Source organism: Hemicordylus capensis, chromosome 4, assembly GCF_027244095.1.
Source record: "Hemicordylus capensis ecotype Gifberg chromosome 4, rHemCap1.1.pri, whole genome shotgun sequence".
NCBI classification, from domain to species: domain Eukaryota; kingdom Metazoa; phylum Chordata; class Lepidosauria; order Squamata; family Cordylidae; genus Hemicordylus; species Hemicordylus capensis.
Genome location: NC_069660.1, coordinates 165732607 through 165753205, shown reverse-complemented (window position 1 = coordinate 165753205; position 20599 = coordinate 165732607). Strand labels below are relative to the sequence as shown.

Genomic DNA, 20599 nt, shown 5'->3' with positions numbered 1-20599 from the left:
GGCCCTCATGCAGTTGGGATTAAGCCTCACCCGACGCCACGTGCAGAGCCAACCGCGCCATTGGCCCCTTCCAAACACCCACCAAAGGAGGCAGCGGCGGTGGCCACACTTGACAGGCAGCTGCTCAACCGAGCGCCTTCTTCTTCAGTCTCTCGAAGTGTGCCTTTTGGGAAGTGCAGTCAGGCCGCTGCACCCAGCGGGGAAAGTGGAGGAAGGCAGGCCTGTTGCTTATCAGAAAGGGGGCAAACTCTTGCAAGGTGGGCAGACTGGAGCGCCGCCGCCGCTACCTTCCCTGCGGCGACCAAGCGGTGGGGCGAACGTCGGAGCCAAGGACGGGATTCGGGTGCTGCCTGGGAACATTCCCAAGGCGGGGGCGGGGAAAATAGGGGGCGGTGGAGGAGGGGGTGGGATCTCGGCCCTCTGCTCCAATGGAATGAAAGAAACCAGGGAAGGCAGCCCCCTTATCGCGCGCTGGAAGGGCAGTTCTCGCTCTTTCTCTCGCCCGAAAGAGTTCGGCTCAGCCAGGCGCGCTGCGAAGGAAGCAACAGGCCCGCCGGGGAGGATGGCACCAGCAGCAGCTCTGAGCAAAGTGCTCATCAGCGACAGCCTGGACCCCTGTTGCAAGGAGATCCTGCAAGGGGCTGGCATCGGCGTCCTGGAGAAGAGCGGCCTCAGCAAGGAGCAGCTGCTGGCTGAGATCAAGGTGAGACCAAGTGCTGGATGACCATCCGGCTTCTGCGGCAGCAAGGCGCTTGCAGCTAGGAGGGCAGCCGAGCGGGGGCGCGCTGGCCAGCGTAAGCCTCCCACGCACCTCCAGGCGGAACCCCCCTCCCCGGCCCGCCTCATTGCTGCCAGCCGGAGGCGAGAAGGGGGGGCTTTCTCTCGACAAGGGCTTCAGCCAGGCAACGTGGAGCCCCCCTGGGAAGGATCCAGAAACCTCCCCGTCAACAGCCCCTGCTTCCCCCCGCCCCGCCCCCACGTCTCAGTCGACCCGAAAAGCAGCAGCCCACCAGCCCCACAGGAAGAGAGTGTCGCCCCTCAAGTGGTACCTTAGGAGCCTCTTCGCTTGCGGTCTGCGGGAAGAAAAGCATCTGGTGCGCGATTTCGAAGGGGACGAGGGCCAAAGGGGAGAGGCACAAGCAGCCCCCTCTCCCCACCCAACCCCCTCCAGCCCCGCTTTATGCCTCTCAAAGTCGTAACCTCCCGAAGCTGTTTGTGGTGGTGGTGGGGGGGAGACAAACTGTCGGGGACAAGAGAGACGCAGCAACCGAGACTGCGGTTTAATCGTGAAGCGAAGGCGCAAGCACTGAACGTGCTCGTCCTTGCCATTGAGGCTAGGAAGATGCCAGCCTAAAGGGGGCACACCCATTGCAGGAGTCGCACTGATGGGGTTGGGGAGGACCTTTATCTCTCCGTGCATCTGCCAAGTTGGCCTTCTTTCTTGGCAACTGTGTCCCCTACAAGGTTGGGGTGGTGGCCCAAGGTATTGCAGCACCTGAGGCTGCTTGGCCCCATGCATGCTTGGCCAGCAGGCCTCCCTTTTCTCTCTTTTCACAACCAGCCCCTTGCAAGCTTTGAAAGTGGCACAGGGGGCTTGAAAGGAAGGAAGGCTGCCAGCAGACTCCTTTTCTCTCTTCATACTTCTTGCAAGTTTTGCCAAGAGTGTGAGGAGAGACCATCTTGAAAAGCATGGCCCAAAAGCTGCTCTGCTGTTGGCAGGGAACACCTTACTGCCTTGCTGGCACCCCAGTAATCTGCCGCCTCAGGCAACCACCGCACCTCATGAAAGGGCACCCCTGCTCCAAGGGTGACACTTTCCTCCATAAAGTTAAGCTGTTAAGACACCCCTGCCCCAAGGGTGACACTTTCCCCCATAAAGCGAAGTTAGATGTGTGCTCAGGACCACCACTGGGGTGGGGGCTGAATCAGCCCCAATTTCTTGTGGGATGTCTGTAGGTGGCTCAGATGTTGTCCCTCACATGACAGCTACGTTTTGCAGAACTCAATGGGAGACCTTGCCAACTGAGTCTACCTGTGTCTGCACACACCCCTTGCCAGTTCCATAGTCACAGCCTGGCTCGCTAGTGATACTGGAGTGTGACTGAGAGAGACCTTGTTGGGAACTGGCTGTTGTCACACACACACACACACACACACACACACACACACACACACACACGGAGTTCATTGAAGAGGGGTGAGCATTGAAATGGTTAGGAAGAGGTCCCAGTTCCTCAAAAAATGTGAAGAGACTTTGGTACACTTTCCTTTAAAACATAGTACTCAAAATGTTTAAGGTGCTTCTAGGATGCCCAGAAAGTTGGCACACCCTGCTAACTGGGCAAAAGGATGCCTTTTTAAAAGTAGTGGTTCTCTTGCATTTAGCAGGGGAAGAGCATCTGCAGCTTAGCCATTTGAGAGCCCCCCCACATTTCTGATCATATGTGTCAGTTTTCCATTTTCTAGTAAAATTGGGAGTAGTATAACCAATTATGGCTACATGTTTGAGTCTCCTTTAAGTGTTTAATTTTGATACATTTCAGAACAAGAAGTTCTAGTAAGAACTAATCTGCCTACTTTCCTTTCACTACAATCGTAATTGATAATTTCTATCTTCACAAGTTAGTCCACTTCAACCTCAAATATTCATTTGTTCACCATCTTGAACTGGGGTGGATATCATCATCATAAACAATATCATTGAGGTGTCCCTATGTGTCTCTGCAACTGTACCAAATTTGCTTCAAATCAGTCCAGGCATTGCGAAGTTGATAGAGGGACACACAGAAAGAAAGCTGGATGATCTCAAAAGCTTACTTTCTTTAAGGATAGTAGACTAAAAATCCAGAACTGTTTTTTGCAAGCATAGATGCATATCTCCAGCTTCTACTGGCTGATTTTTGCAAGTATTACTTGGGACTACCACTGCCTTCAGGGATGGCTGTTTTGAGTGGCTTGGCTTCTGCAGTGGGCCAGGTCTGAATGGGCCCTCAGCAGAAGTGGTGGCAGCTCCTTTCCCTCTTATTGGGTAAAGGAGCTGCTGCTGCCAATTCTGTAGTGTATGATGGGTACTGGAGCTAGTGGGGTGGAGGGGAGCCAGTCACCGACAGCCCCCCACCCCTGCTTAATCTGCAGCAGCATGGACACCCAAGCCAGAGCAGAGAAAAGCCGAAGGGAAGACTCCTGTCTTGGTGACTGAGCTTTGCCTAAGGGATCAGCTCAGTTGCCAGTCGCTGAGGCCCTGCATTCTGCTCTCCGCCACACTGGCTTCTATCCCCTCAGACTGAGGCAGAAGTCTTCCCCTCTGCTCTTGGGTGTCCAAGCTGCTGCAGACTAGGTGCCTAAGCTCAAATTTTCAGGGAAAGCTGATTTCCTTTGAATCGGGGAGCTTACTCCAGCCCTTCCTCCCCTTTGCTGTAGCTTCCTCTCCTGTTATTGGCCAGAATAGCTGCTACTCACGCTCTTCCACTTTTTAATTCTTTGGGGGCAGCTTGAAGCATTGCCCCCAAGAGGAAGAAAAAACTGGGGGGAAATACACAAGTTGGTTGCCACAGCATGTGTTTCTTTTGGAGGAGGGCTGTTCAGCCCACAATAGTTGAAGAGCTAAAGTTGTGCAGCCCTGAATTAAGGAAAGAGGGGGGATACCAAGAGGGGAGAAGCATGTGTGTGCTCATGGCTTGGATTGACAAAGTATCATCTGAACTGTACCCTTGTCTGTTTGTAATCTCCGCTTGTGCAGGAGTATATTAACACAGATCTCTCTTAACACAAATCACAGATGGCCATTTCTAGTATTAACTAAATATGGTTGTAGCTACATGCATGGTAGGTCCCCACCCCCCTTTGATGAAGGGGGTTAGACTAGGTAGGATTTGGGTTACTGCTGGCTCTGACTTTGTTCATTTTCTTGGGACAGCAAGGAACACTCCCTGTCCTCTTTTCTCTCTGTGCAGTAGAATAATCTCAATCATCACTTTGAAAAACATCAAGTTTTCTACTAAATTTAATCATTTCTGTAAGATGGATGGAATCCATCAGGAAGTTATCCTGTGCCAGCCTCATTGTACCAACGTTTATGCTGATCCCATTCATTTCCATGAGGCTTATGTAGCAGAATGCCTTGCTAAATTGTGCCCATGGTTCCTCTTGCAAATATTGGTAAATAAAAAGCAAGTGTGTTCTTCACCACCAAAAGACAAAAGTTTTAGTGTTTACTAAATGGCCAAAGAAATATACTTGGCACATGAACGGAAATACTATTGAACAAGTTCAATCTTATAAATACTTAGGCGTTGTATTCCATTCATCTGGCTCCTGTATTGTGCATCAAAAACATATTAGAGCCCCTGGTGGCGCAGTGGTAAAAACTGCCACCCTGTAACCAGAAGGTTACAAGTTCGATCCTGACCAGGGACTCAAGGTTGACTCAGCCTTCCATCCTTCCGAGGTCGGTAAAATGAGTACCCAGAATGTTGGGGGCAATATGCTAAATCATTGTAAACCGCTTAGAGAGCTCCGGCTATAGAGCGGTACATAAATGTAAGTGCTATTGCTATTGCTATTGCTATTGCTATTGCTATATTATTCAGAGCACCCAATTATCAATGAATCTAATCAAATCATTTCATTTCTCACGGGGAGCTTCGTACGTCCCTGTTGCAATAAAACTACTATTGGCCAAAGTGTATCCTCAGATTATGTATGGTGTACAATTGGGCCCATTTAGTAATTTTGCTCTGCTAGAAACACTTCAAACTAAGTTCATAAGAACTATATTACAGTTGCCGTGCTGTGTTTCAAATATTGTCATTAGAAGGGAGGTGGGTCTGGTTAGAGTCAAATCATGTTATTGGAGATCTATTATACTTTACTGGTTAAAATTGGTTTTCACAAAAGTTGGCCTAGTACATTTAATTCTGGAAGACTCTTTTAAATCCAAATGGAAATTGGCAGTCACAAACAAATTACTATTATATGGATTCTCTCAAGATGATTTTATTAGATTAGGTTTCGATCAGGCTAGAAGAACAATTGTGCAACGTATCCATGACATGGAGTTGCAGATGGAATATGCAAAGTTATCGAGTAACATTTACATAGGAAGTCAGAGCATCGAGCTCAAGCCTGCTACATATTTAAGTAGCATCCTAATTCCATAATTTAGACGAGCTCTAACACTTGCCCGTGTAAATACTCTCCCAACAGCTGTACTCCATGGGGGATTCCAGGGTATACCATATGCATTAAGATTATGCTCTTGTGGATCTGGTAACATTGAAACAACTGCTCATGTTCTTCTGTATTGTGATTATTACAGAGACATAAGATGCCAACTAATTGCCCCACTTTTGACTAATTTTACGGGTCGTGGAGATGATTTTTATTTGAACTATCTACTCACCAATCCTAATTCGGACGTTATTCATATTGTGGCCAAATATTGTTATATAACAGGCCAAATATTGTTATATAATATGCCAAGTGCATATAAATGTAGTCTGATTTTATATTATTATCATCATCATCATCATCATCATCTTATTTGTTTTATATTGTTGTATTGCTGGTCTATGACCGAAATAAAGTTTTACTTACTTACATGTGTGTTCTTCACATAGGCTTCTTTCCTTGCTCCTGACCCCCCTCCCCTTTTTTTGTTGCTTGGTTATTTTTTCTGAGAATCTCCCATTTCTGTTCTCACCTGGAAAGTCTTCTTGGGAGAACCACTAGAAGGGAGAAGATCTCAGGCCCACTACAGAAGGTGGTAGTGGGGGGACTGTTGGATGATGAAATGTGATTGGGCTTCCCTGATCACATGAATTGCTGTCTTTCCTTGTTCTCCAACTCTGCTTGTTTGGATCACTAGCTTAATCTTAGTCTGAGAGTTGGTGAAGCAGGAAAGAAACGTGCCTCCACCTGTCTGATTTCTTTTAGCTCACTTTTGTGGAACTAAAATTAGATAATTAGCTCAAGGGGTAGCTACATCTCCCTTCTAGTGTGTCAGCTCAGCAGTTCTCACTGTTGTCCCTTAGGCCAAGTTGGCGAAAAACTCCTCCCTCAGCCCTGCTCCTGCTTTCTCCCAGCTTCAAGGAGAAGAATATTCCTTGTAAATGTGTTCATTGAAATGAGGAGTCAACCTGAACCCATACTGCAAAGACTGGGTGTGTGTGGGTGTGCACTTGGACAAACAGAAGCACTCTTACTCCTGGACTTCCGGGGGGAAGTCCAGGGCCTCCACACCAACTGGGCCCCCCCAAATCCTCTTTAGTCTGTCCTGGGTGGTGTGGTCACTGCGCCACGCCACTGGCCCACACTGACGGAATCCGGAGCGGGACTGTGATCTGTGCCTGGAGGCTGAGCATGACCTCTGCTTTAGAGACAGAGGGAGGAGTGGGGAAAGAAATATGTGGGGTGGGAATATGTTAAGTTGCATGTTGAAATGTTTCCGCTAATGCATATTTGTATAAATACACCTGTTTTATATTCTTATATTATTGTGAGTTCAGTTGCTGTATGTGCCCTCAAGAACCCACATGTTAAAAATACTGTGTGTATCACCGTGTGTGTATGTGTAGGGGGATGATGCTTGACTCACAGTGGTGGTGGGAAGCTCCAAAGGCCTTTAGGCCCAGGCTTCAAAATTACTTAGGTGCACCTCTGTGCACACACTACATACTAATTCTCTGACACCAAGAGAATCCACCCCAACTGAAAAGTGAGATTTTCAGGAGAAAGAGGAGTTCCACAATTGTGGAGCGTGCCATTAGTGGCACAGCTTTGCACTTTCGTGGTGTCTGAAAGTGGTTCACAGAAGGCCTTGCCCGATCAAGATGGGGAGGAGGGAGTTTCTTTGGGTCCTAAGAAACTGAGACCTCGCCAGGTAAAAGCAGTGTCTTGAATGGAGCCTGGAAGGTGATAGGAAGCCAGTGTAGAGTTGACCATGGTTTGCTGATGCAGTGTGGAGCTGGTGGCCAGTTCCTCTTGAGAGATAGGATGCCAGGTTTTAGAGCAGTTGAAGTGTCTGGAGAGTCATCAGAGGCAACCCCTTGCAGAGTTTAGTACAGAATTCAGTTTTTGAAGAATCTTAGCTTGCTTTCATTTAAAAATAAATAAATAAAAGCAAGATTCTAGCCCTTATGGTTGCAAATGTATGGTTAATATGGGTAGGCAATGCCTGCTGAATTCTTGTGGGGGGAGAGGTGTATGAATAAGATTTTCAGTTATCACAAGCAGAGCATCAGTGCCCTGCATAGCTCCATGCTCTTATCAGTGATTGCAAAACCAGAAATTATGCAAAATAGCATAATACTATGAAACAAGCTACTTTGTACTGTACAGTATACTGTAATCTGTCTGAATGTGCATAGCACTTATAGTTTACACAGCATCTAGCTTTTATTAGCTCAGTACAACATTTGGATTACTGGCCACCCCAACATTTCAGTTCTTTAAATCCTGTTTGTCCTCCAGCTCAGTCTCTCACTAGCAGGGACATCAGGGAACGTTACAGACTTCTGAAAGTGAGGGAAAGCCTTTTAGGAACTGTAATAAGACGTTAGACTCTGCCTGCCTTTCCAGGTCTCTGGGTGGCACTTGATTCACTTTGATTCTGATTCTTTTAGGACTGTGATGGGCTCATTGTACGCTCAGCAACAAAAGTGACTGCAGACATCATTGATGCTGCTGAGAAGCTGCAGGTCATCGGGAGGGCTGGCACTGGTGTTGACAACGTGGATGTGGAAGCTGCTACGAGGAAAGGGATCCTGGTCATGAAGTAAGGTGACAGACTTCCTTTCTGCTAGGGCATATGAGTATCCAAGATGAGAGAAGAGCTGGGGCGGCACTGTAATTGATGATGGGGCCAACAACCTCCTGTTGCCTGGGCCACAGGCTGAAGAGAAAGTGCTGCATAAGACCGGAGTCTTCTATAATCTGTCTCCCATTCAGTGTTCCCTATAACTTGTGCATATGTGCACACATGTTTTGTGATGTCCGCTCAGTTAATACTACTACTACTGATATTTATATACCACTTTTCAACAAATATTCCCAAAGTGGTTTATACAGAGAAATAAGAATGAATAAATAAATAAAGATGGCTCCCTGACCCCAAAGGGCTCACAATCTAAAAAGAAACATAAGATAGACACCAGCAACAGCCACTGGAGGGATGCTGTGTTGGGGTTGGATAGGGCCAGTTGTTCTCCCCCTGCTCAGATTTAGATCCTGCTCAGGTTGAATCAGGAAGGACCCACTCTGAATGCACGTGTGCACACACTGCCTTGATACTGCCACCCAGAACAAAACTCATTTTGGGCACAGATGAAAAAAATTAGAGGTAACACTGCTCCCATTCCAGGCTCCATTCCTGAAGGAGAGTTTTGACTGACCCAAGAAGTTTAATTAACTAAGAGCAGCAATTCAAGAAGAATTAATTACGGGAGGGAGGGTAATACAGGAAGGGGCTTCTTGAGTTCAGATTGGGGCTCTTGAGTTCAGATTCAGGCCTGCTTTTCTTTGTCAATATAGGTCTTATAATTTCAAGTACATTTCCATAGGTTTATTGTGAGGGCAGACCTGACAGTGTAATTGGTAGTGAGGTATAGCCTTTTCTGGCTGCCATCCACTTGAAGAAATTGAAGCTGATTAATCATACGAGATTTAATCAATTAACTGATAGAGGCATTCCCTCTTGTGTGAGCAAGGAAGAATGGCTCTAAGATGACACTTCTATACTGGCCCTTTTCTCTGGAACCTACATGGTTATTGCAGAGAATCAAAGCTTTCATCATTGTAAGACCATTGCAATCCAATGTTTCCCTGTTGACCCTGTCTCTTATTCAGATCTGATTTGTGGTGGTTTTCTTTATTTGTATGGAACTGCAGCACTGATCTTCCATTTCTGGATGGCAAAGCAGTATGGATCTGCTTTCACTTCTGCCATTATGTCCCTTCTTCAGTTTTGCTTACAGTTCACAACACTTCCTTTTTGCAGGAAAACAAAGTGCAGTAACAATTTTTTTAATGGTTCCAAAGGTTTGTTTCAGGACCTTAGTATTGAGGAGAGCTGAGTTGGAGGTGGGTGGGCAGCAGATGCTTCAGAAATCTCAGTCTTGTGAAAAGGGGTCACTTGCAGAACTAAATTTCTTGTTTTATTTGTTAGAAATACTCTTCTGCTCTTACAAAACAACGGAAATAAACTTTTAACAAATGTATTGCAAAAGTAGGAGAAGATCACAGGAGATTTCCCAGACTTTAGCACAAGCAAGGGAGATTATCAATCTGCCTCCAGTGAAGAGTTCAGTGGGGAATTTTGACTCTTGTCTTGTCCTTGCAGCACTGCTTCTAGGAACAGTTGTTATACTTCTGCCTCTTTTTGCAAGGATCTTCTCTAACCTTTGGAATTTCCTCAGCCCCTTGCCTGAGTTTTGGAGAGAGAGAGAGGGAGAGGGAGAGAGAGATTGCTTTGCTTAGTGTGCAAGAGCAGAATTGCACTCATATTTTTTGTTGTTAACTCACCAAATTATGCCTTTCCTGTCACTTCAACAGAAGGCATTTGATTTTGCTTTGGGGATGGACACTGTGAGATTTTAATGGGGATATCATCCTGTATTGCAAAAGAGCAATGCCTCAGCAAAGCTAAAGGGCCCTAGTGTGGAAGAGGTTACTCTGTTAAGTATTCATATTAAGAACAAATGTCACTTTAAAAAATGCTCCCTAGCAACTTGTAGGCCCCTTTTTATCTGTCAAAAGTTTTTTAATCAGTAAACCAACTGATTAATCAACTCCACCTTGGTAGGCTAAACAAAAAACGACCTACCCTAAGTTGTTCCAAGGGTTGAAAGACATGTTGAACTATCACAGATCAATATATATTTAAAGGCATGGAGGGGGCGGCAACAAAGGTTGCCAGTCTCAATTTCAGCTTGATGTTGAATGGTTAATGGACCATTGACCCAGTGGAGAAGCCTGCCTTCTGTCAGAGCTGGGGAGAAACAAACTGTTGTGCCTCAGAGGAACAGAAGCTCCTTGTGCTAGAAAAACAAATCAACATGTTAAGGCTGTTCTCATGGGCAGCCTAACCCAGCACAGCCTGGGTTAGGCTGCTTGTGTGCAGCGCCAGGGTTGAGGCCGATCCTGGTGCTGCCACCTTGCCTAGCCCTACTTTTAACCCTGGCCTTATAGCCAGGGTTAAGGGCATGAGCGTGCCTTTAAACCCAGCACTGGGGTTGTGCTTAACTGGCATACATTGAGCCGGGCAGCAAGAGTGCCTGGCTGAAGAAGGATCCCTCAAAGCACTGCACTCCTGGTCCGATGCATTGAGGGATGCCAGAGGACTTCCTCCTCCGGCTCCATGCTCTGCCAGTCACTGTAGCGAGCATCAGCACCTCGACAGGGATGGAGATAGTGTGCTGGGAGGCAGGCAGGAGCCTGCCTCCCCGTGGTCGTGTGCACGACCTTGTTGTTTTATTGTTGATTTCTGTATTCTACTTTATGTTGTTGTTTTTTAAGCTGTAAAAAAGCAAATACTTTCTCAGCTTCCTGAATAAGCTTTCTCAGCTTCCTAAATTTTCAGGTTTTAATTTCTGGTTTATTTTTAAATTGTTAAATCATTTTTAGTTTTTGTATATGTTTTTTAACTTGTTTTATGTTATTGTTAACCGCCCAGAGATGAAAGTTTGGGGTGCTGTACAAATCTGATAGAAGTATCATTTTGTCTGTAGTGAATAGCTCAGGCATGATAGTTATTTGGGGGATTAAATGCATGGTCATTTATGCAGGCATAGTTTGAGGAGAGTTAACTGGCTCTTTTCCTCGGGATGTTTTCCAGACATTTGACTCTGCATCAGCACAAAGGCCTAAGAGCCCAGGAAGCTTCCCTAAGGATACGCCATAAGTAATGTCTTGCTGGTGCAGTTGCTTCTCCAGGGGTGAAGAATCTCAAGTGAGGGAGCATGACTCTTCTGGAGCCCCCTCGGGAGCATTTATGTTCTTCCTACTCAACACATGTGTCTCCAGAACCCATTTGTAATGCCCTGCTATGATCCTGGAGCATAAATGTAGACAAAAAGGGGTTTTGGAGTATGTTCAGAGTGCTTTTTCCTGATCACTGAATGACTGCACCTTGAAAGTGGGTCCTAGTGCACAGCTTTTGGCATGGCAGCCTTGGGTCCATCGAGCTGCCTGGGTCCATCAACCCTCTCGCTTTAAAAAAAGCTTTAAAAAAGCAATTGACAATGGCTTCTGCCTGGTGTGAAATCCAATTCTCTCTCCCTCTCCCTCTCTCCCTCTCCTGCTCCTCAGCACACCCACTGGCAACAGCCTCAGTGCAGCAGAGCTGACATGTGGGATGATCATGAGTTTGGCCAGGTAAGTGACACATTATCTGGGGGAAACGGAACTTCCCAGCAGCACATGCTGCATTGTATTGAACTGTAACGGCATTTTTCTCCCTGGCGCAAAGAGCTTGGGAATACCTTGCAGCTCTTCCAGCTACACATTCTAAGAAAACCAGGGCAGCCACTTCTTTTAGGGGAAAAGCAGCTTAAACCTTCCTTCTGCCAGTTGCCTTTCTGCTGAAGACCATGCCTCCAAGCTGCTGCAGGAGATGTGCCCTTAAGAACCACCCGCCTGGAATCTGGGTGGGTGGGAGTGGCAGCAGGTGTAGGGGAACATAGGAAACTGCCATATACTGAGTCAGACCATTGGTCTATCTAGCTCAGTATTGTCTTCAGAGATTGGCAGCAGCTTCTCCAAGGTTGCAGGCAGGAATCTCTCTCAGCCCTCTCTTGGAGAAGCCAGGGAGGGAACTTGAAACCTTCTGCTCTTCCCAGAGCGGCTCCATCCCCTGAGGGGAATATCTTGCAGTGCTCACACATTAAGTCTCCCATTCATATGCAACCAGGGCAGACCCTGCTTAGCTATGGGGACAAGTCATGCTTGGAAGAGTTCAGCAAGCACCCAGATCCTGCTGTCACATCATCATTGAGAATCACCCCCTCCTGTAGTTGCTCTGCCCTACCGGAAGTGGTCATTTACTTACACACACACACACAAAACCACCCTTGGTTAGTTCCACTCTTGACCCTTTGCTTGACCCAGCCTTGTCTCTCGACACCAAATCCTGACAAAGTCTCCTAAAGCAAAAGGATGTTGGTCAAGGGCCTCCTTCATCCAGCTCTCGAGGCCTGCTCTGGAAAGTCAATCACTCAGGCCGCTTGCAGCCTCCTGCCCTCCACTGGACACACAGCTTAAGGCCCTTTGAAGTGTAATGTCTTGGAGATAAGCCATCTTTTGGCAGATAAAGCACTAGGAAGTGCAAGTTGCTTCATGAGTGTCACACCCATCCTGTGGCAGCTTCATTGGTTACCAGTCTGCTTCCAGACTAGATTCAAGGTGCTGGTCTTGACCTTTAAAGCTCTACACAGCTTGGGACTGGGGTACCTGTCAGACCACATTCGCCCATACAAACCTGCCAGGGCCCTCCACTCATCATCTCAGGCCATGTTCATGGCCACACCACTAACAGAGAACTGATTGACAGGGATTAGAGACAGGGCCTTTTCAGTTGTGGCTCCTCGGCTTTGGAACACCCTCCCTGGAGAGCTCCACCATGCTCCCTCCCTCCGTGTTTTTAAAAAACAACTAAAAACATATCTTTTTAAAGAGGCTTTTTAATGTTCCATCTTTGGTTATTTCGTTTTTCTAATTCTTATTTTTGGCTTCTAAAATAACTTTTAATTTGAAACTTAATTCTGATAGTGGTTTTAGCCTGACTTTTAACTTGTTTGCTTAATTTTATTAGTTTTATTTTATACTGTATCTATTTTATTGTTGTGAGCCGCCACAAGCAGCAGGGTATAAATATTTTAAACCAAACAAACAAATTTATTTAGGAAGAATGTTTTGGATCTTCAGAGCCAGCATGCCAAGAAGGAGCTGTGCAGATAGCACCTTTGCTATAGACTTGGACCCCTGGTGGGACCTGCTGAAATGGAGATAGTTCATTGCATTGGGGGGATGGACTGTAGCTCGGTGGTTGAGCACCTGCTTTGCATGCAGAAGGTCCCAGGTTCAATCCCTGGCAGCATCTCCAGGTGGGGCTGGAAAAGGCTCCTGCCTGAAACCTTGGAGAGCTGCTGCCAGTCAGTGTAGACAATACTGAGCTTGATGGACCAATGGCCTGATTCTATATAAGGTAGCTTCCTATGTTCCTATGTCATTTCAGGCAAATCCCACAGGCTGCAGCTTCCATGAAGGCTGGGAAATGGGATCGCAAGAAGGTAAGAAGCTGGTGCTTCATCACTGAGGTGAGGTGCAAGGTGGGGGGCCACCTGCTCATCAAGAATTTCACCCACATCCGTGTGTGCCTTCTGCCCTAGTTCATGGGGATGGAGCTTCAAGGGAAGACACTGGGTATCCTAGGCCTGGGCAGGATTGGACGAGAAGTGGCCATCCGGATGCAGTCTTTTGGTATGAAGGTAAGGTGACCCTTCACAGGGACTGGAGGAGACTGCTTTGACTGCCCTCCTCTGTTGCTCTGGACAGTTGGTTTGCTGTGACCCTCCTCCTTGGACAAGAGGGACTTCCAGCTTCATTCAAGAACTGTACCGCTTCTGCCATTAGACCATAGGCTATGACCCTATCATCACTCCCGAGGAGTCTGCTGCTTTTGGCGTTGAACAGCTGCCTTTGGAACGCATCTGGCCACTATGTGACTTCATCACAGTCCACACCCCACTTCTGCCTTCCACCACAGGTAGGGGCTTCTTCTTCGATCTGCCCTGCCTGAGGTTCTTTGCAGGGGCTGTGTGGGTATGTGCGTGTGCTCATGTGCATGCAAGGAAGGTTGAAGGCATACTGTTGTGAAACTCTCTGCAAAACACTCTTGGTTAATGGGGACTGCCTGGGAGGAGTGCTGTGGCTGGAATAGATATGGAGTCAGGTCTGTGAGTTCTCCGCTCTCACTGCTGTCACCTTTCTAGGGCTGCTAAATGACACTACTTTTGCTCAGTGCCGACGTGGGGTCCAGGTGATCAACTGTGCCCGAGGGGGCATTGTAGATGAGGGGGCCCTTCTTCGGGCTCTCCAGTCTGGCCAGTGTGGGGGAGCAGCCTTAGATGTTTTCACAGAGGTAAGGCTTTCTGACACTTCAGATTTTTTCCTATGAACTGTTGTGGGGGGTGGGATGGAGAGGAACCTCATGTGTCAGCCCCGTTCACTTTTGCTTGGCTGTTAGAGCTTTAACTTGGAAAGGGCTCACTTCTTAGGCCCGTCACCTGCCATAGGGCATGGCTGCCTACTCATTCTCTTTGCAGAGGTCAGCGTTCATGATCCAGGCTTTAGTGTGCCACAAGCAGGGCAGGAAGAGGCTTGTGGAGGAATAGCTCCAGAGGACGGAAGCATTCTGAGTGGCAGAAGCCAGGATATCTGGAAAGTGCTCTGGCCCTTGCTTCTCAGCATTGTGACAGAAAGGCTCCACAAGCCCTGCATTGCTTCTGCTGCACAGAGAAAGGAATTGAGAGAGTGCTCTAGGCCATGTCTTGCTCTGTGACTCCAGCATCTATTCGTTCCCCATTGGTTTCCCAAAACTAGTCTGACTGTTTCAGTTTGCAGCGTTTGGCAGGGAGATTGTGTCTAGTTTGGCATAACATGGGGCTGAGAATGTGGTGACCTGAAGAATTAAATTCTTCAGTTATGGTCTTGTAAAGAAAATGCAGGTCTTGGTAACTCGCTTGGCTGTTCCTGCCCCTTCCAGGAGCCACCCAAAGACAAGGACTTGGTAAACCATCCCAATGTTATCAGCTGCCCCCATCTGGGTGCCAGCACTAAAGAAGCTCAGAGCCGCTGCGGCAGAGAGATCGCCATGCAAATAGTGGACTTGGTCCAGGGTAGGGCACTGGCTGGCACTGTGAGTCCTTCTCCTAAGTTGCTTTTGTCAATCTATTGTTAACAGATTGTGAATTTTATAGAATAGCTATAATCTGCAAAAATGTTTTAATGTTAGCTTAAGTCTGTCTAGTCCATTTCTATATATTTGCTAAGCATCTTCTGCAATGTTTGTCCTTAAGAATTTTAACTTGAGCTAAATGGCAGGTCTAATTTATCAAAGTTTATCTTAATTTGAAAAATACCTGAGGTCTTGCAAAGTTCTATCAGCTCAGGTTTTTTAAGGTTTATTAAGAATGGAGCTTGATAGATAAAGCAAAGCCTTGTGCAACACAACCAAGCTAGCTTGTAAAGGAACGTGGTTGTATTGTAGAGGGCTACATTTGCAGCCTGGCTCTGTAAAGCGTCCTATTTTGATCCAGCAAGTTCAATTTTTGCATTGTCTGTCAATATCATTGTTTGGGAAATGACAGTGGCCATGAAACTGTTCAGCACAAAGGTGAGATTGATAGCTCAGATTTCAAAGTGGGGTGGGGAGGGTGATCAATGCTAAAACATAGCCTTTTCTTCAAAGGCCCCTCTTGGGGGTGGGTTAGGATTTACAGGAAGGAAGAAGGTTGGAGCTTGGAACAGAGAAATCCCAACCTGAAGATGTGTGTGTTCAACAGGACTTGATGTTCAATCACTGTGAAACAGATAACTGAAGCAAAAGATTTATCTTTGTTATGGGCCAGACTTCCTGCAAGCAATCTTATGCTTGTATTTTCCCTTCCCTCAGGTAAATGGGCAAGCTCTCGGCAGTGCATATGCTTCTCATACAAAGCCATGGATTGCATTGGCTAGAACTCTGGGCATTGTGCTGCGTGCACTGACCCAGCAAGTGAATGGAGGCGTGCAGGTTGTCACCCATGGTGAGATGAGAGATCCAGCAGCAGTAGCACTTGGGCTTCAGATACTGTATTTTGGCACAGAAAGCTCTTTGCCCTTCTGCCTTTGCTCATCTCCCCCTTTTCAGGACTGTGTGTACTCTGCGTTCTAAAAAAAATCCTCTGCAAAGAAAAGCTGAAATTTGCAAGCTGCAGACATTCTTTTCCAAGGTCTCACTGAATTCTCCATCCAGTCCCACATTCCGTGCTCACACAGAGCCCTTCTTACTTACCTTCTCACTCTGATCAGACTCATTCCTGTCTTCCTGCAACTGCCCCTCTCTGCTTCTTACTCCACTCTGGCCTTTGCCCTGTCTATCAGTACGCCTCCCTCTGCCTGGAAAAGCATCCTTCCTCCCTGCAACTTCTCTTTCATCCTAGACCATGGCAGAGACTCGTCTTTTTCCTGTGAGTTGGGTGTGATTTAGCCTTCATTCTTATTGCTCTTTTGTCAAGATTGCAAGGCCTTTGGCAGGGGACTGGTTATTGACACTAGGGTTTTTACACAAGACCTTATCTGCTGATGATGCTAAGTGAACATCAGCCTGTAACTATAGTAATCGGTCCTAGCTGGCACTAACTAATGTGGAGGAGAGAGAACAAAATGCTCTGTGAATACAGAGGTGCCTGCAGGAAGAGGTCAGGTCATTCTTCAGCAGTACATGCTGCTAGGGCTGTCTGCTTTTACTGGCCCTGCTACCTTTCAAAAGCAGCCTGTCAATTCAGCAAGTAAATGTTTTTCCCCAGACATGAGAAAAGTTTCACCTGATAAACGTCAGTGTTAAGACTTCTGTTAAAAAGACAGGAGGGGATGGCATGGCAGGGGGAGAGAAAGGCGGGCAACCCTAGACGACGGCTCTGTCATACTTGGCTTCGCCAGAGGCACAGGGATGGCGAGAGTGTGGCACACAAGGGAGGCAGTTCAACGGTTGGTTTCATGGTCCCTACCAAGAATGTACTGCAACATGTGTGAACCTGTCTGGGGGTGGCTGGTTCTCATTTAGCCCTAGCTCAGAGTCTCCAGTCTCTTCATGGGTGCCAGTTTTCTGACTGTGAGAGGAGAAAAGGCAATGTCATGCTTGGGGGCAGTTGGACTGAAACAACACACCTGTGCTGCTCACTAGGCTCGACCTTGCAGAAGGCTGGCAGTTACCTGATTCCTGCAGTGGCCATGGGGCTCCTTAAGGAAACTGCACAGAAGACCGTGAATCTGGTGAATGGGCTGCTCCTGGCACAGGAGGCTGGGCTGAAGGTATGTGGACCCACTCACCCACACCAGTCCAAAGACCAGTTTATTTGGAGGCATTAACACAGCAGGAAGTTCACCCAGTGTGGTGTTTTTTTAGGCTGTTCTGCAGGTCTGTACAGGAGAAGCTGCCTCCTTTTTTCTTGCAGGTAGAAATGCAAGAGATGCAGCTTTCCCCCAGAAATATGGAGCTGCCTAGAGATATGAAGCTGCACATGTTGAACCTGGTGTGCTATTGCTACTTTTGCTCTCAGAGAGGATCTGTGCCCACGCCAGACTTTGCTGGTCCTCTGCCTCTGTTTTCCATGCTAGGCAAGAGCTCAGGATCCTGCTGAGTCTGGGGTGTTGTTGTCAGGTTGAGTCTGGAAGAAGGAACTCGGAAGCAGCTCTCTTGGATGGAAGGCATCACTGTGACTGTTTCCTTGCAGATCACCACCACCCACAATGACAGGGCCCTGGGTAGTGAAGAGGGACTACTGCAGCTTTCTGCAGGAACCTGCATGCTTACTGGTTCGGTGCAAGGCGATGTTGCTGTCCTGCGTGAACTCAATGGAGCAGTCTTCAATCACCCTGTTCCTCTCACTGGCACTCTGCTGTTCTACAGGTCTAAGCCCAGTCTGTTACCAACTATCATTGGTAAGGAGAAGATTCCGCTTTACCCTTACAAGCTAGAACCTAGCAATTAGCACTAGAAAAATCCTTTTCTCTGAACTGGAGCTGGGGAAAGAAGCGTTCTCCTAACTGCCAGTCCCATTTCTTTTTGACAGAAGTGCACTTTCCGCAGGGCTGTGCTCCTGGGAATGAGCTCTTGCTGCCCTCAGGTTGCTGTTCCAATGCCAGCAACTCTGCTCTGCTGCTGCTACTGTGTTTTCATGAATATACAAGATTTTGCCTAGGAGGATGAGTTAAACTGGTGTAGGGTATACAAAGGCTTTTTTAACATAATTGGCGTTCAGCTGCTATCTGTACTTATTTAAGAGAAGTAGATAATTCAAAGCAAATGCAAAGGGTTTTGTTTTGTTTTTAACATAACTGGCGATCAGCTGTGGGTTATACTTGCATGCGGGTTATAGTTGCAAAAATATTGTAACCTTCTTCCTGGGTTTGCTGCTGCAGCACTCTTGTGCTGCTGCTGAGATGCCTGGAGTCCAGACTTCACCCGGTGGGTGTCCTGAGAAAGATTCAGCTTTGGGAGGAGTTGGGCAGGACATGGTCATAGCTTTTCCTGTGCATGCTGGGCTTGAGAAGTAGATGAGGGTTTGGATAGGTTAAGGGGAAATGACTCCAAGGCAAGGTAAACAGGAACTTTAAAGCTCCTGAAAGGGGCTGAATGAGGAGGTGTCTGAAGCCTCCCCACCCCCCCAAGATAGAGATCTAATTCCAGTGTGATCTTCAGGTATAGGAATAGATGCAGGGCCCCTGTGGGAAGAAAATCGCTATGGCACTAAAGTAGGAAAATTGCCTCTGTTAGTAGGGAGAAATTTAGGTTGCTCAGTTAGCTGAAATCTTGATAGAACCCCCAAAGGAAGATGACTGAGCTTGTGTTAAATTCCATCCATAGTTATGCAGAAGTGCCCTGACAAGGCATATGGTGCTACTATGTACCAATAGCTGCAACCCAAACATGGTGCTAGATCTAATTTCACACTGATACTGAAGTTGTTTGGGTAGGGCAGAACTGGCACACTTGTGAAATCTGTGGCCAGAACTTACCATTCCAATCTTTTAAGAGATGTTGAATGAGTGGTGTTCTGTTTGCAGGTCTGTTGGGGAAGGCCAAAGCCGAGCTGTTGTCATATCACCGTTCCAGCATCCTGACTGGGGAGGAATGGAGTGTCACGAGTCTCTCTTCTGCTCTACCAAGCTTGCAGGAACTGAAGCCACATGTGGCAGAGGCTGTTCAGGTTACCCTTTAAGCTCTGATGGACAATCTGGCAGGACCTGATCCCATTGCAATGGAAGCAAATGTCCCTGATATAAATGTTACACATTCCAATAAAGAGATTTGCAAGGAGTTCTGCCTGGTACATACTTGAGCCACAAGGAATATTGTCCTCTTGCCCAAGAGGTATAAAGAAGTGGAAAAGATTTATTCACATGTTTGCATAGTGTAGTGATGCTCAAGTGACCTGTAAGACATTTGCTGAGAGTTGTTGCCTCATATTAATTGAGAGTACCATGCTATCACACTATGCACTATGGAACTCCCATCATACCCTGGACAGCTATTTGTCATCTGTGCTCTCCCTCTCCTCCCAGGGTGCTTACAGCAGACCACTTGGGCATTTATCTTCATGACAATCTATCCTATTCCAGGCTGAGCCTGGGTCTCCATGTGAGCCCTGGATCACAGACAACTGGCAGGGCTGGGTACTGCAGTGTTAGACCCTGCTAACTGAGCAAAGAGGCACCTTTTAAAGTGGCAATTCTCTTATATTCATTTTATTTTATTTTTTAACATTTATTTCCTGCTCTTCCTCTGAGCTCATCTTCACAGCAATCCTGTGAGGTTGGTTAGGCTGAGAGATACATGACTGGCCCAGAGACACCCAGTGAGTTTCATGGTTGCTGGAGATTCAAACCTGGGTCTTCCCAGTCTTAATCCAACACTCTAACCATTACGCTATGCAAGGGGAGAGCAACTGGCCCTATCCAACGCCACCACAGCATCACTCCAGTGGCTGTTGCTGGTGTCTACCTTATGTTCCGTTTTAAATAGTGAGCCCTTTGGGGACAAGGATCCATCTTATCTATTATTTTTCTATGTAAACCACTTAGGGAACTTTGGTTGAAAAGCAGTTAAGACAGTGTTGCTTTAGCAAAGTCTTGCAGCAGACTGTTGCCTCTTATGGTGGCTGCTTAGGCAGGGTGCATTGGCACCATCCCATTCCCTAGAAAGGCGCTATTCTTTAAAGGGGTCTTGCCCAATTCTTTAAGCGCTGGCTCTGGCAACACCGTCTCCTGTACAACCAGCAGGTCTTTGGTGAACTCCTCTAAGTCAGATAACTCAGGCAGGGCATGCCCTCGGAGTGAGATGAGGATGCTGGCTCAGCTTCTCCTAGTGTGGGGGCAAGGGGGGATTCAGGGACTGATGACAACATGATAGCAATTTTTCAAGGCTTCCCAGTGAGCTTCATGCCCAAGAAGGGCTTTGAACCCAGGAATCTGCTGTCAAAATCCACCACACTCTGCAATGCTATGTGGCAGTCTAGTTTTTCATACTAGCCCCACAAGTTGAGGAGAAGAGTTCTAGGGAATGCATTTTTGTATGGAGGAACATCTGGTCAAATAAGGCCTTACTTGCAATCTGAAGTGGTTCAGCCCAAACATGGTCTTTCCACTTCAGAACTAGGCCACTGTCTCAACCCAAACATTTAGAGTACTTCTTTAAAAATTTGTGTGGATGGGCTAATTCTCATGAAAGCTATCAATGCTTATTTTTTGACAATTTTTATTGTAGTGGTAGGCTTTTTCAATGGCATATTGGCCATTCTGAACCCAAAGGACTTTCGAAAAATTGGGCTAAATACAGATGTTT

At 47.0% G+C, this 20599-nt stretch overlaps 1 protein-coding gene across 1 annotated transcript; it reads left to right on the top strand.

The window, feature by feature from the left end:
* Positions 1-484: 484 nt before the first annotated feature.
* PHGDH (phosphoglycerate dehydrogenase) lies at positions 485-19075 on the top strand. The gene is made up of 12 exons (XM_053247980.1): positions 485-703; positions 7623-7774; positions 11305-11370; positions 13229-13283; positions 13383-13481; positions 13627-13759; positions 13986-14134; positions 14759-14911; positions 15668-15800; positions 16940-17067; positions 17490-17697; positions 18823-19075. Exons 1-12 carry the CDS (start codon positions 563-565, stop codon positions 18975-18977), a joined length of 1572 nt encoding a protein of 523 aa, XP_053103955.1. The 5' UTR covers positions 485-562; the 3' UTR covers positions 18978-19075.
* The last annotated feature ends 1524 nt before the right edge of the window (positions 19076-20599 follow it).